The sequence below is a fragment of the Dryobates pubescens genome, chromosome 12 (assembly GCF_014839835.1).
Source record: "Dryobates pubescens isolate bDryPub1 chromosome 12, bDryPub1.pri, whole genome shotgun sequence".
Taxonomy (NCBI): Eukaryota; Metazoa; Chordata; class Aves; order Piciformes; family Picidae; genus Dryobates; species Dryobates pubescens.
In genome coordinates, this window is record NC_071623.1 from 4,396,969 (window position 1) to 4,410,041 (window position 13,073).

Consider the following 13,073-nt stretch of genomic DNA (forward strand, 5'->3'; position numbering starts at 1 on the left):
AGCTGAGGCAGCCCTCCCAGGCTTGTGCAACAGGAGCAGGTTTGCAGTGAGCAGTCAGGCATGAACCTCTGGAGGCAGCTTGTGCAGACAGCTTTTACTAGTCCCCCTCCTCAGCAGCAGCAGGCAGGAGCACGAAGCAGAACGTTCTGCCCTCGCTGCCTGCAGGCTCCCACAGCCTCATGGCAAACCCCCAGCCTTGAAGGGCAGGCACAGGAACCTCCAGGCAGGCTGCACATCCCTCTGGAAAACCAGAGCACACCAAGGATTGGCACCACCTGCCCTGACCTCCACTTGCAATGCAGAGCTGAAAAAGCACAGACTGCAGCAGAGGGCAGAATGGAAGGGAGATAGAAAAGGCTAAAAACTCAGGTAGAGAAACCAGGCCTGGTGTGTGGTTTGCTTGCCCTGCTCAATGGAACCAGGAAATGGCAGCCAGGAGGTTAACTGAGTCCCTGCACAGCCAGGAGCTGGGCTTGAAACCCTGGCCCCAGGGCTCTGGGGGCAGCAGCCTCTTATTGCACTATTGGTTCACTATTGATGTGCTGCTGGCAGTGGCTAACACTAGGGCAGCACTCCAAAAGTCAGTCAAGGGTCAGAGTTTCAGTGCCCTGGGCAGAGCATGGTGCTGGTGACATCAAGGAGACAGTCAGCCCCTGGCACCCCCTGGCATGTGGCCCCAGGGAGAGGACACTGAGCACTGGCAGCAGGCACAGGGGGAAACTGCTCTAGGGGGCTGGGGGTGGTGGTTTCTGCTCTCCATGAAAAGCACACCTAGGGGTTACTGCCACTCAAGGGAGGCCTTCCAAGAACACCTCTGCTGTGAGCACAGGCTGAGGGAGCTGGGGCTGTGCAGCCTGCAGAAGACAAGGCTCCAGGGGCAGCTCAGAGCTGCCTGCCAGGAGCTGAAGGCATCCTGCAGGAAGGCTGCAGAGAGACTTTGGCTGAGGGGGGCTGGAGCCAGGCCAAGGGGGAATGGTTTGGAGCTGAGGCAGAAGTTGTTGAGGGTGAGGCTGGTGAGAGTGTGGCACAGGCTGCCCAGGGAGGCTGTGGCTGCCTCCTGCCTGGGGGTGTTGAAGGCCAGGCTGGCTGAGGCCTTGAGCAGCTGAGTGGAGCTGAGAGGTGTCCCTGGGCATGGTGGGGAGCTTGGGGGAGCTGAGCTCTGAGCTCCCTTCCAGCCTGAGCCCTTCTGTTGCTCCACTTGCAGAACCTGTCTGAGAGTGTTCCTGATGTGGGCTGGGTGATACCACACACACTGAGCCCTGTCCCTCCCAGCCCTGGCCTGCACTGCCCTGTTGGGCAGAAGGGACAGGAAATTGTTAAACCCAACCCAAACCACCCCCCAAACCCAAACAAACCAAAAAAGGCAACCCAGAAAAACCCCAAAACCAAAGCAAGAGGAGTGGGAGGGTGGAGAGAGTGAGCCAGCACAGTGGTGCTTGTTGAGCCCCTCAGGGGTCTCTCTTGTGCACACCTTGGCATGGTCTGGGCTGTTCCTGAGGGCTGAGTTCTCTCCAGGTGACAGAATTGCTTCTCCCAGGTGAGCAGAAAAATGCCATCAGCCTGACAGGACTTTCCCACAGGGGAGTGAGCAGCACAAACCTGCCACAAACCATCAACAGTTGATGCTGGAGCTCTGCTTTAGCAACAGGATGGTCCCACAGTGACTCAGGAAGGGCTTCCAAACAGCAACCCTGCAGGCAGAACACTCACAGGGACACAGCTGCCAGGACTAAGGCTCTGAAATGTCCATGGGCATGGACTGCAGGACTCATGTCAAATGCCAGAGCTGTGTCTGGGGGGGTTGCACTAAACAGTGTCCAGGTCTGGGGTCCCCAGCAGAAGGACACAGAGCTGCTGGAGGGAGGCCAGAGGAGGCCACAGAGATGCTCCTAGGGCTGGAGCAGCTCTGCTGTGAGCACAGGCTGAGGGAGCTGGGGCTGTGCAGCCTGCAGGAGAGAAGGCTCCAGGGGCAGCTCAGAGCTGCCTGCCAGGAGCTGAAGGCATCCTGCAGGAAGGCTGCAGAGAGACTTTGGCTGAGGGGGGCTGGAGCCAGGCCCAGGGGGAAGGGTTTGGAGCTGAGGCAGAGCAGGGGCAGAGTGGAGCTGAGGAAGAAGCTGTTGAGGGTGAGGAGAGTGTGGCACAGGCTGCCCAGGGAGGCTGTGGCTGCCTCCTGCCTGGGGGTGTTGAAGGCCAGGCTGGATGAGGCCTTGAGCAACCTGGGCTGGTGGGAGGCATCCCTGCCCCTGGTGGGGAGGATGGAGTGGAGGAGCTGTGAGGTCCCTTCCAGCCTGAGCCATTCTGTGATGCTATGAAATACTTTTACACAGGTCTCAAACTAAAAACCCCCAGTAAAGCTGAGGACTGAGCAGAGGCTGCTGCACACTAACCATGTCTGTGCTCTGCTGCCCCAGCTCTCACTCCAGCTCAGTCACCTCCCAGCCTGTCAGGCCTGTCCAGCACAGCCTGCTCTGCTTCGGTCTGCAGAGCCTCTGCCGCAGCTCACACCCCACGCTGAAGTGCAGGAGGGATGCCCACACACCTGCATGGCTCCAAGACTCAGTGAGAACATCAGCCTAAGTTGAGGTAGCACAGTTGAGCAAGTCCACATCCAAGAGCTTCAGAAGGAAACTGCAGGCTGCCAGGAGCAGAGCCCCCAGGGGCGGGCAGGGGGCCCTCGGTGCCCCAGGCGTCCTCTCCGCTCAGGAGCTCGGGACTCTTCCTTTCTTTCCTACACAACACTGCTTGGTCCAGGCACCTTTAGGTCCTGTGGCATCTATGGCCACATCGATGAGGGAGTCTGGAGTCATCCACCTCAGGAGCAGCAAGAGCAGGAAGTCGAGGACAGCCAGGAGAGCAAAGATGCGGCCGGTGACCGGGCCGCAGCGCGACACCAGCCTGCCCAGCCGCCCCGCCACGGGCAGCACCGCCTCTGCTGCCACCCTGCTGTACACCTGGGCAGGGAGAGACACAGCCACAGCTTCAGACACTGCTGCTGCCCCACAGACACCCACAGCTTGGTGCCACACAGTGCCAGGGTGCCACAGTGCCAGGGAACTGCAGCACAACACCAGCCTGCCCAGCCGCCCCGCCACGGGCAGCACCGCCTCTGCTGCCACCCTGCTGTACACCTGGGCAGGGAGAGACACAGCCACAGCTTCAGACACTGCTGCTGCCCCAGCAACCACCCACAGCTTGGTGCCACACAGTGCCAGGGTGCCACAGTGCCAGGGGGCTGCAGCACAACACCAGCCTGCCCAGCCGCCCCGCCACGGGCAGCACCGCCTCTGCTGCCACCCTGCTGTACACCTGGGCAGGGAGAGACACAGCCACAGCGTCAGACACTGCTGCTGCCCCAGGAACCACCCACAGCTTGGTGCCACACAGTGCCAGGGTGCCACAGTGCCAGGGTGCCACAGTGGGACATGAGCCACAGGCAGCACTGTCTCTGCTGCCACCCTGCAGTACACCTGGGCAGGGAGAGACACAGCCACAGCTTCTGACACTGCTGCTGCCCCAGGAACCACCCACAGCTTGGTGCCACACAGTGCCAGGGTGCCACAGTGCCAGGGGACATGGCAGCTCTGCCTCTGCTGCCACCCTGCAGTACACCTGGGCAGGGAGAGACACAGCCACAGCTTCAGACACTGCTGCTGCCCCACAGACACCCACAGCTCGGTGCCACACAGTGCCAGGCTGCAGGGGGCCCCAAGGCTCAGCTGCTCCACCCACCCTAGGTGGTGGTGCAGCTGAAGAGCTGGCACATCTCCCTGCCAAGCTGAGCCTGAAACCTGCCCTCCACTGCTGCCCTGGGGAGGTGACTCCTGTGTGCAGCTGTGCTCATGGGGAACACTTCCTCCTGGAGTCAATGGCAATCTCCCCAGCAGGAGCTCATCCCCATGCCCCCTTGCCTCTCTCCCTGTACAAAGGGAGTCTCCATCCTCCTGGCAGCCCCCTTGGGTGTAAGGCCTCCCCTGAGCCTTCTCCTCTCAAGGCTGAACAAAGCCAGCTCTCACCAGCAGGCAAAATGAATTCTCTGTGCCTCACAGCACAAGGAACAAAGGCTACCCACAGAAGCTCTGAGGGTCTGAAGTGCTGATCTGTGAGCACTGTTCTGAAACTGCCATTCATTTATTTGAGGAGAAAAAGGCTTCTGGCAGCTCTCCAGAGCACTGCCCTGGGCAGGATGGCTGCACCCTCTGGCTCTCCAGGGAGGCCAGAGAGAGGGATGGGCTTGGGTCATTCATTGAGTGGATTCTCATCTCACATTCACAGCTCTCAGAGCCAGGCCAAGGGGAAGGGTTTGGGGGCAGGGGCAGAGTGGAGCTGAGGAAGAAGTTGTTGAGGGTGAGGGTGGTGAGAGTGTGGCACAGGCTGCCCAGGGAGGCTGTGGCTGCCTCCTGCCTGGGGGAGTTGAAGGCCAGGCTGGCTGAGGCCTTGGGCAGCTGAGTGGAGCTGAGAGGTGTCCCTGGGCATGGTGGGGAGCTTGGGGGAGCTGAGCTCTGAGCTCCCTTCCAGCCTGAGCCATGCCAGTGCTCTGTGACTTCCCTTCACAGAGGTTTGCTTTGCTCTTTTCACTACAGGGTTATAAGGGAAACTGAAATCTCCACCAGGCTCTGCAAGAGCTCTGCAGCTGAAATGCTGCTTGCAGTTGCAAACTATCAAATGCACTGCACTGAGAGTGCTTCCAAAGGGTCACACAAACTGGTCAGACCTGATGCTTCACCTCTGACACAGCAGATACACCTCTGAGTTCACACAGTGTAACCAAGAGGCACCAGCTCAGCTGCTCCCTTGCCTAAGGCACAGGGCTGAAGGCAGCAGGGATGCTGCCATGGCTGCAGTCAGCAATCTTCACTACCAGCTGAGCTTTCACACTGAACTGCAGTTTGAATCCTAGCATTAGAACTGCCCCCAGCAGGAGGGACCTGGAGCTGCTGGGATGGGGCCAGAGGAGGTCACCAAGATGATCAGAGGCTGGAGAACCTCTCCTGTGGGGACAGGCTGAGAGAGCTGGGGCTGTTCAGCCTGGAGAAGAGAAGGCTCCAGGGAGACCTCAGAGCAGCCTCCCAGTACCTGAAGAGGGTTACAGGAAAGCTAGGAAGAGACTTTTGCCCAGGGCTGGGTGTGATAGGATGAGAGGGAATGGACTGAAGCTTGAGGAGGGCAGATTGAGATGGCAGAGGAGGAAAAAATTCTTTAGAGTGAGGGAGGCTGTGGCTGCCTCCTCCCTGGAGGTGTTCCAGACCAGGCTGGATGAGGCCTTGAGCAACCTGGGCTGGTGGGAGGTGTCCCTGCCCAGGGCAGGGGATTAGAGCTGGATGATCTTTGGGATGCCTTCCAACCCAGCCCATTGTCTGACACACAGTCTCAGCAGTGTGCCAAGGTACTGCCATCACACCCACAGCTTATGGCAATGCAGCTGTGCCCAGCCTGCCAGCACTGCACTGCCTCTCAGCACTTCACACCACTTGCTAGCTGATGCCAGACAAATCTTCACCCTGGCCTCTGCTGTTCCTTTTCACACAACATCCCCCAGCCCTGCCAGGAAAGTCACTTCATGTGGAAAGGGGAAAACAAAGAGAAGGGAAGGAATGTAGCCAGAGCCCTGGGCTGCTCCTCAGAATGGGCATGGCATGGGAAAAATGCAGGCAGATAAAAGCTCACCTATTTAGGGATGCATTTGGGGGGGGGGAGGGGGAAAGAGTCTTTTGTGCAGCTGTGTGAGGCAGGTGTTGGAGTGGGAGCACAGAGGCTGCACAGAGTGCACACAGCACTCCTCTCACCTGAGGAGAGTTTAAAGCAGAGCTGTACTCACTTTCTCAGTCCTCTCTGCCACGTTCCTCCAGGTATAGAAGGTCTTCACCTCCCTGTGCAGAGCCTCAGGGGATGGCAGTGCCCCTGCCCTCAGCCGGGCGATGGCTCGCTCCAGGCCGGCACACAGGGATCTCACAGAGGGCTCACACAAGATGATGAGGCTCTCTGGCAGCACCTCAGGAATGCCACCCACTCTGGTGCTCACCACCTGGGCAGGAAGCAGAACAAACACCACTGAGTGCTGCTGCTGCTGGTGCACAGGGCAGGCACAGCACCCAGCAGGAGCAGGAAACAAAAAGGATCCAACCGGTGGCTGCGAGCTGAGAGTTCTGCCCCTACCTGGGCTTGGAAGGGTAGGGCTGGGAAAACACCTGGCACAGGGACTTGGCTTCAGTGCTGGCCAGAATGACTGCTTGGAATGAGGGCTGCCCTCAGTGCTGGGGCTCAGGATGTGCAGGGCAGTGTGGGGAGGAGGCAGCCAGGCTCTGCTCAGGGCTGTGCAAGGCCAGCCCAAGGGGCACTGGGTGGCAGCTGGAGCAGAGGAGGTGGCAGGGGAAGAGGAGGGAAAGCTTTTTGGCTGGGAGGGTGGCAGAGGGCTGGAGCAGGCTGGCCAGAGGTTGTGGAGTCTCCCTGTGTGGATGTGCTGCTGTGGGAGCTGCCCTGGGTGCTCCTGCTCTGGCACAGATGGGGCCTGAGTCCCAGCCTCACAGTCTCCATCCCCAGTGGGACAGCAGCCTCTGCTTCCAGCTAACCATCTCAGAGCTCTTCTGCACAGCAAAGCTCTTCTCAGCCAGGGTCACAGAGCCAAAGTGCTGCAGAAACACACATGCTCAACCCCAGCACTGTGCCAGAGAGGCTGGCCAGAGAGGCTGTGGAGTCTCCTTGTGTGGAGGCATTGCAAAGCCAGCTGGATGTGTTGCTGTGGGAGCTGCCCTGGGGGCTCCTGCTCTGGCAGGGGGCTTGGCCTGGCTGCTCTCTGGAGCTCCCTTCCAGCCCCTGGCACTCTGATTCTGTGATGGAGTCACTCAGGTTGGAAAAGACCCTTGAGATCATCAGGTCCAGCCATGAAAGCAGTGGCAAAGCAGCTGGCAGCAGCCTTCATCTAGTGAGTGGTTGCTAGCTTTGCTGAAGCTGTTTGTCACAGCCCCATCAGTAGTCCCTCATGAGAGCTGCTCCTGCTGCTTGGAGAGGACACTCTTCTGCATCTGCCTGCAGCTGATGCTGTCTGAAGCACTCTGAACATTTACCAGAGCTCCTTTGCAAGTGCACTGACTTAAATCTGAATTTCTCCTTTGAGAAGGGGAATCAGAAACTAAGCCTCAGGGCACACCATCAGCTCTGAGCAGCAGGCAACACTGTGAACAGTGCAGAGCTCCCTCCCCTCAGGTGACAAATCACTGCCACAGCTCGGCAGGAGCCACTGCCAAAGGAGGAAAGCAGCAGAGCCCCTCCCCTGTGGCACATCAGACCTCTGCTCAGGCTTCTACACACTTCATGTGAGAAGCTAAGTTCTTTATGGCTGCTGATTTAGCTTTCTTGGGAGTTGGCAGAGTGAGAAATTGGCCAGGAAGGGCCTTTACTGCTTCCTCTCTCTCTCTCCACCCTCCATGGTGTGCTGGCAAATACACCCCCAGCTCCTTTAAGCAAGCAGATGGCAGCTGTGGGTGCAAGGAGAAAGCAGCTCCAGCACAATGCTGCAGGCTGCTGAGTCCCTAGGCCTGACTGGCCATGCCCATGAGCCACCTCTCTGCAGCTCCTCTACAAGCAGTGGCAACAGAAAACCTTCCTGAACATCAACTACCCTGAAACTCGGTTGCAGGAGCAGGCCCAGAACAGCCTGCTTAGCTCAGGGGCCTGGAAGTCAGCTCACCTCCACACAAGGTTCCTCTGGGAGCTTTCAGCAGCTTTGCTTAACCTTTCTGCCCCAGCTTCCAGGGACCTTTGCTCCCCACAGAGCCCCAGCTGGAACCAGATGTTGCAAGCAGGCACTGTTTAAGCTCAGGTGGACCCCAGGCATTCTAGAGAGCTGAGAGTTTTCCCATGGCTGTTCTTCCTTACCTGTAAGCCACAGCTTGCTGCTTCCACAATTGCCATGCAGAAGGCCTCAGTGAGGGAAGTGTTGAGGAAGATGTGCCCCTGGACTAGAACATTTCTGACATCCTGGTGCTCCAAGGCTCCCAGGAGACGTACCCTGCGTGGGAGAGCAAGAAAGGACCAAACAAACAAGAGCTGAGCACTGGATCTGAGCTGCAGTACTGCTGCCCCAGTGTCACACAGGCTGGACAATGTGCCACTGCTGCACACCTCTGGGGTGAGGGAAGAGCACAGGCTCCTGGGATCCACTCCCTCCAGGCTGTCCCAGCCATGGACAGACAGAAGGCTTTTGCCTCTTCCTTTCACAGTAAAATGAACTGCTGAAAATAAAGCTGGAGGTGGGGAGAAGCTGCTTCATTTGCCTTCAAAACACTGCTGCTAAGCTTTGCTGTTGTGGAAGGGAAGATGGCAAATCTCCATGATGAGCTTCAGGAAGCCTTCCTTCCCTCCTCCCCCTCTTTGGATGCATCATCTGCATTTTCAATGTGAGTTCTGATCAATCTCAAAGTCTGAGGGGGAAAGGAAGGTATTTAGGATGCAATGAGCAGGAGCTATTATTTTGAAGAGATCCTGGGAATCAGAAAAGGGAGAGACCAGAAGGGTGCTGACAGCTTCCCCAGAGCAAGCACTGACTGAGGTGCAGGATGGGCAACAGGAAAAAACAGGGGGAAATGGAAAATTAAGAAGCTGGTCCTTGCCACACAAAACTGTCTTTGGAGAGCAAGGAAACCCCAAAGCCAGACACATCTGCACAGAACACAGCAGCACCAGAGCCCAGGCTCAGAGCAGCATCACCAGAACACACAGGGGGTAAGCACACAGGTGAGTTTCCTCCTGGAACAGTAAACTCCTAGCAGCCTGCTCCTGGAGCAGAAGTGACCCAAAGTACCTGGCACCTTATGCCACGTGGCAGCAAGGGACCCAAGCACCAGAGGTTCAGAGGAACAGGATCACTAACGACCCCCAGGCTGGCACAGGCTGCCTGGACCACAGGGAAAGGCCCAGGTGGAGGCTGGCAACCTGTGAGCCCATTTGCCCCCTGGCTGCACACCTCAAGCAGAGGCTGTGTTGGCTTCTCAGGCAGTCTGTGTGCTGCTGCTACCCTGCTCCTGCAGAAGGACTCCAAGATTTAAAGGTGGACTGGATGATCTTGGAGGTCTTTTCCAGCCAAGCCCATTCTATGGCTCTAGTTTATATCTAAGTCAGCTTTTCCCTGGCTTGGGAGAAGGTTCACACAAGGTTCTTCTGTGAAGTAATTTGCAGGCTCACAGTGCAGCTCCTGCAGCCCTCAGCTGGTATCTGGCCTATGCCCCTCGCCCTCAGTCACACCTTCCCCAGCCTCATGCTTTGGGGGGGGGTGTTTTAGGGGGGCAGGCAGGCAGGGGAGCTGTGGCTGCTGTCCTTCCCACCCCTGAAGCACACAGAAGGGCAGCAGGGGACGAACCTGTCGTGGAGCTGGTACCTCTCCCGGACCTCCTCCAGCACGATGCGCTTTGGTCCTTCCCCTCCAACCAGGAAATGCAGCTCTGGGTACTTCTGGCACAGCTCAGGGATGATGCCACTAAGGAAGTCTATACCTAAGAGCAGAAAATTCAGGGCAAGCTGTTATTGCATTTGATAGGAGAACTTAGCACTGTTGCCACAACTCCCCAAGAGATGAAAACCCAAACTCTCTTGAGGTCACTGCTGAGCACTACACTCAGGAGACAGCTCAGGAACCATTATCAGAGAGCTGAGAAAGAAAACCCCAAACCTGCCTCAGTTGTGTTGAATGAATGGAAAACAGTTCCAACATTCCCAACAGAACACAGAGATCAGGGCAGTCCTGGGCCCCTCAGTTTAAGAAGGGCATTGAGACTCTTGAAGGTGTCCAGAGAAGGGCAACAAAGCTGGGGAGGGGTCTGGAGCACAGCCCTGGGAGGAGAGGCTGAGGGAGCTGGGGTTGCTTAGCCTGGAGAAGAGGAGGCTCAGGGGAGACCTTCTTGCTCTCTGCAGCTCCCTGAAGGGAGGTTGTAGCCAGGTGGGGGTTGGTCTCTTCTGCCAGACAACCAGCACTAGAACAAGAGGATGCAGTCTCAAGCTGTGCCAGAGGAGGTTTAGGCTGGAGGTGAGGAGAAAGTTCTTCCCAGAGAGAGCTGTTAGCCATTGGAATGTGCTGCCCAGGGAGGTGGTGGAGTCACCATCCCCAGAGGAGTTCAAGAGGGGACTTGAAGCCATGGTTTAGTTAGTCATGAGGTGTTGGGGGATAGGCTGGACTTGATGATCTCTGAGGCCTCTTCCAACCTCATTGATTCTATGATAAATCACATCCCCAGGTCAAACCTTCCAAACGTTGTAATACTGCAGGTACTGAAAGCGTCTCAAGACACACACCCTGGAGCCCAGCAAGCACAGAGGGAGCTGCACAGGCAGAAGGGCTCAGGACTGTGGCCTTCCAGCTCCCATTTAAGGGCCAATCCCCACCGCAGACACAGCGTGGGCAGCACCAAACCGAGCCCCCTTTCACCCCATGCTAAGGAAAAGCACCACCAGAGCAGGCTGGGGTTTTGTCCCCCACGAGGCTCACAGGATGTTAGGGGCTGGAAGGGAACTCCAAAGATCATCAAGTCTAACCCCCCCTCCCTCCTCGCCAGAGCATTACCTTTCCTGTACACCAGCCTGCTGACCACCACGATGGTCACTGTGCTGTCGTCCCTGCGGGAGGGCTCCGGGGTGAAGTCCGTGGGATCCACGGCGTTGGGGATGACCGAGACGATGCGAGGGTCCAGGGCCGCCCGCAGCACCGTGTTCTCCTTGCTCGTGTAGGAGACGCAGATGATGTGGTTGGTGTCGCACAGGGACACGGTCAGGAGCTTGTTGGTGAGCACCGAGCTGACGTCCGCGAAGCCGAAGAGGGAGTGGTCGGTGAACACCGTCCGCAGCCCCATGGTCTTGGCGTGGAAGAGGGCGTCGTGGGCCATGGCGGAGAAGGAGCTGTGGGCATGGACGATGGTGACCCTCTCCCTCACGAATATGTACCTGAGCAAGGGCAGGCTGTGGAAGAGCGTGGTTGCCGTGGACTGGTTGTACATTACCTTCAGCGGCAGGTAGTAGACCTTCAGGCCGTTGGTGAGGTAGCGGACGCCCTTCCGGCAGCCGTAGGCGTGGGTGACCACCAGGACCTTATGGCCCCGCTCGATGAGGCACTGCGACAGTTGGTAAATGTGGCTCTCCACGCCCCCCATGTTGGGGTAGAAGAAGTCCGACACCATGCAGACGCTGTGCGCCCGTCCCGCCGGGCCCCTGCCCGCCATCCCGGGCCTGCTCCTGCCGGGGAAACCACCACCAAGTGCCATCACTCGCCCGCGGCCGCCCGCAAGGCCCCTCGGAGCCCTCGCCGCCGCCAGGCCCGGCCATGCCTGCCGCGCAGGCCGCAGCGCGGCCCCAGCCGGCGCCGCGCACGGAGGGGCGGCCGCCGGGGGCCCTTTAAGAAGGTGATCGGCGGCGGCCGCCTGGGGGGGGGGGATGGGGGGAGGAGAAGAGGGGGGCGCGTGCGCCCGCGCGCGCGTGCACGTACCTGCCGGCCGCCGGCGCTCCGCGGCCGCTTCCCGCCGCCCTCCCATTTCCGGGCACGGCCGCCCGGTCACCGCGGCAACCGCACGCCCGGGGCCCGCCGCTCCGGCCAATCGCCGCCCGGCGGTCCCGCCCCCGGCCCGCCGCTCCGGCCAGTCACCGCCCAGCGCCGCGTCACGCGGGAAAGGACGCGGCCAATGGGAGCGGCCGCGGTGGAAGATGGGGCTCCCTCGCCGACGGGACCCTGGCCGGGGCTGTGGCTGCGCCCCCCGGCCCGGGCTGCTGTGCAGGGGCGCGGCCCCTGGTACCCGGGGGACCGGCTCTCGGCCGGTTGCTGTAACAGACAGAAGCAGGCTGCAGACAAAGCGGCACCGCCTGCGTGCGAGGGACGGCGCTGCCCTGCTGCCGTGCCTCTGGGCTCGGGCACGGCAGGAACGCCGGGAGTGCTCTGGGGTCGTTGTGCCACGGGTCCCGGAAATCTGCTTTCGGTAACAAATAAACGTGTCGTGGGGTTTAGCAGCAGCCCGGCAGCTGTGCGAGTTGTGCCCTGACACCCCGGCCACCAGCGCTTGGCTGCCGCTGGTCCCCTCGAGGAGCTTTGCATGCAGCTGCTAGCAGCTCCAGCAGGGGTCCGAACTGCCGCTGGCCGCCCGGGAGGACGATACCTCCCCCAGCCGCGGCTGTTCCTGCCTTTACTGCCTGTTCCCAGCTGCTGCTTCTCGCCGAGATGCAGAGGCTGTCAGGATCAGTCCTGCCGTTGCTCCTGCACGGATATCACAGTATCACAGTATAACCAAGGTTGGAAGAGACCGCAAGGATCATCAAGTCCAACCTGTCCCAACAGACCTCACGACTAGACCATGGCACCCAGTGCCACGTCCAATCGCCCCTTGAACACCTCCAGGGATGGTGACTCCACCACCTCCCTGGGCAGCACATTCCAATGACGAATGACTCGCTCAGTGAAGAACTTTTTCCTCACCTCGAGTCTAAACCTCCCCTGGCACAGCTTGAGACTGTGTCCCCTTGTTCTGGTGCTGGTTGCCTGGGAGAAGAGACCAACCCCTGCCTCGAGTGCCTGCAGCTGACCTGGGCGGCAGTGCTGGCTGTGTGCCTGCTGAAATGGAACCTTAGAGGTGGTTTGGAGCTACTAGTTCCAAAGAGGACATCAGGCACGTCGTTCCGGGTCCAGGCAGGCAGGAAAGACAATGTGCTGAAGAAGGAAAACATCGCTCAGTTTTTGACCACTTCTCAGGTGCTCAGAAAGGGGAGAGCTGTGCTGGCACCTCTGACTGCATCACCAGCTGCTCCTCTGGAGGGACAAGACCCTGAATTTCAGGATAAGAAGCTGGGTGTGAGGCCAGGAGCAGTCAGGCTTCTGCCCTGCAGTGGCAGCTGTCCAGCTGTGAGAGGAGAAGCTGGGAGCCAGGGGGCAAAGGGATTTCAGTCCCCAGAGAAGCTGCAGGCTGAGGGTCAAGCAGCTGCCTCCAGTTACAGCTAGAAGAGAAACAACAAAGTAGTGCCAGGAGGAGGAAAGCACTTGAAGCACCCCAGGAGGGGAAGGAATTTTTGCCACTGTCCAAGTTCACAGCAGTGCTGCTAAATTGCTGCCC

General features: G+C 59.1%; 1 protein-coding gene across 1 annotated transcript; it reads right to left on the bottom strand.

Moving 5' to 3' along the window:
* Positions 1-2,699: 2,699 nt before the first annotated feature.
* On the bottom strand, positions 2,700-12,690 carry PIGA (phosphatidylinositol glycan anchor biosynthesis class A). The gene is made up of 8 exons (XM_054166146.1): positions 12,550-12,690; positions 11,704-11,794; positions 11,465-11,606; positions 10,550-11,214; positions 9,353-9,485; positions 7,873-8,005; positions 5,816-6,022; positions 2,700-2,951 (listed from the first exon to the last, which is right to left on the bottom strand). Exons 1-8 carry the CDS (start codon positions 12,688-12,690, stop codon positions 2,700-2,702), a joined length of 1,764 nt encoding a protein of 587 aa, XP_054022121.1.
* Between the last annotated feature and the right edge of the window lie 383 nt (positions 12,691-13,073).

Bases quoted from the DNA above. Each gene is read 5' to 3' on its own strand.
- PIGA (XM_054166146.1), bottom strand. From the start codon at position 12,690: ATGTTTTCCTTCTTCAGCACATTGTCTTTCCTGCCTGCCTGGACCCGG. The intron at 11,795-12,549 runs GTCAGCTGCAGG...TGTCTGTTACAG, and splicing joins CAGCCAGCACTGCCGCCCAG to CAACCGGCCGAGAGCCGGTC. The intron at 6,023-7,872 runs GTAAGGAAGAAC...CTTCCTGCCCAG, and splicing joins CAGCAAGCTGTGGCTTACAG to GTGGTGAGCACCAGAGTGGG.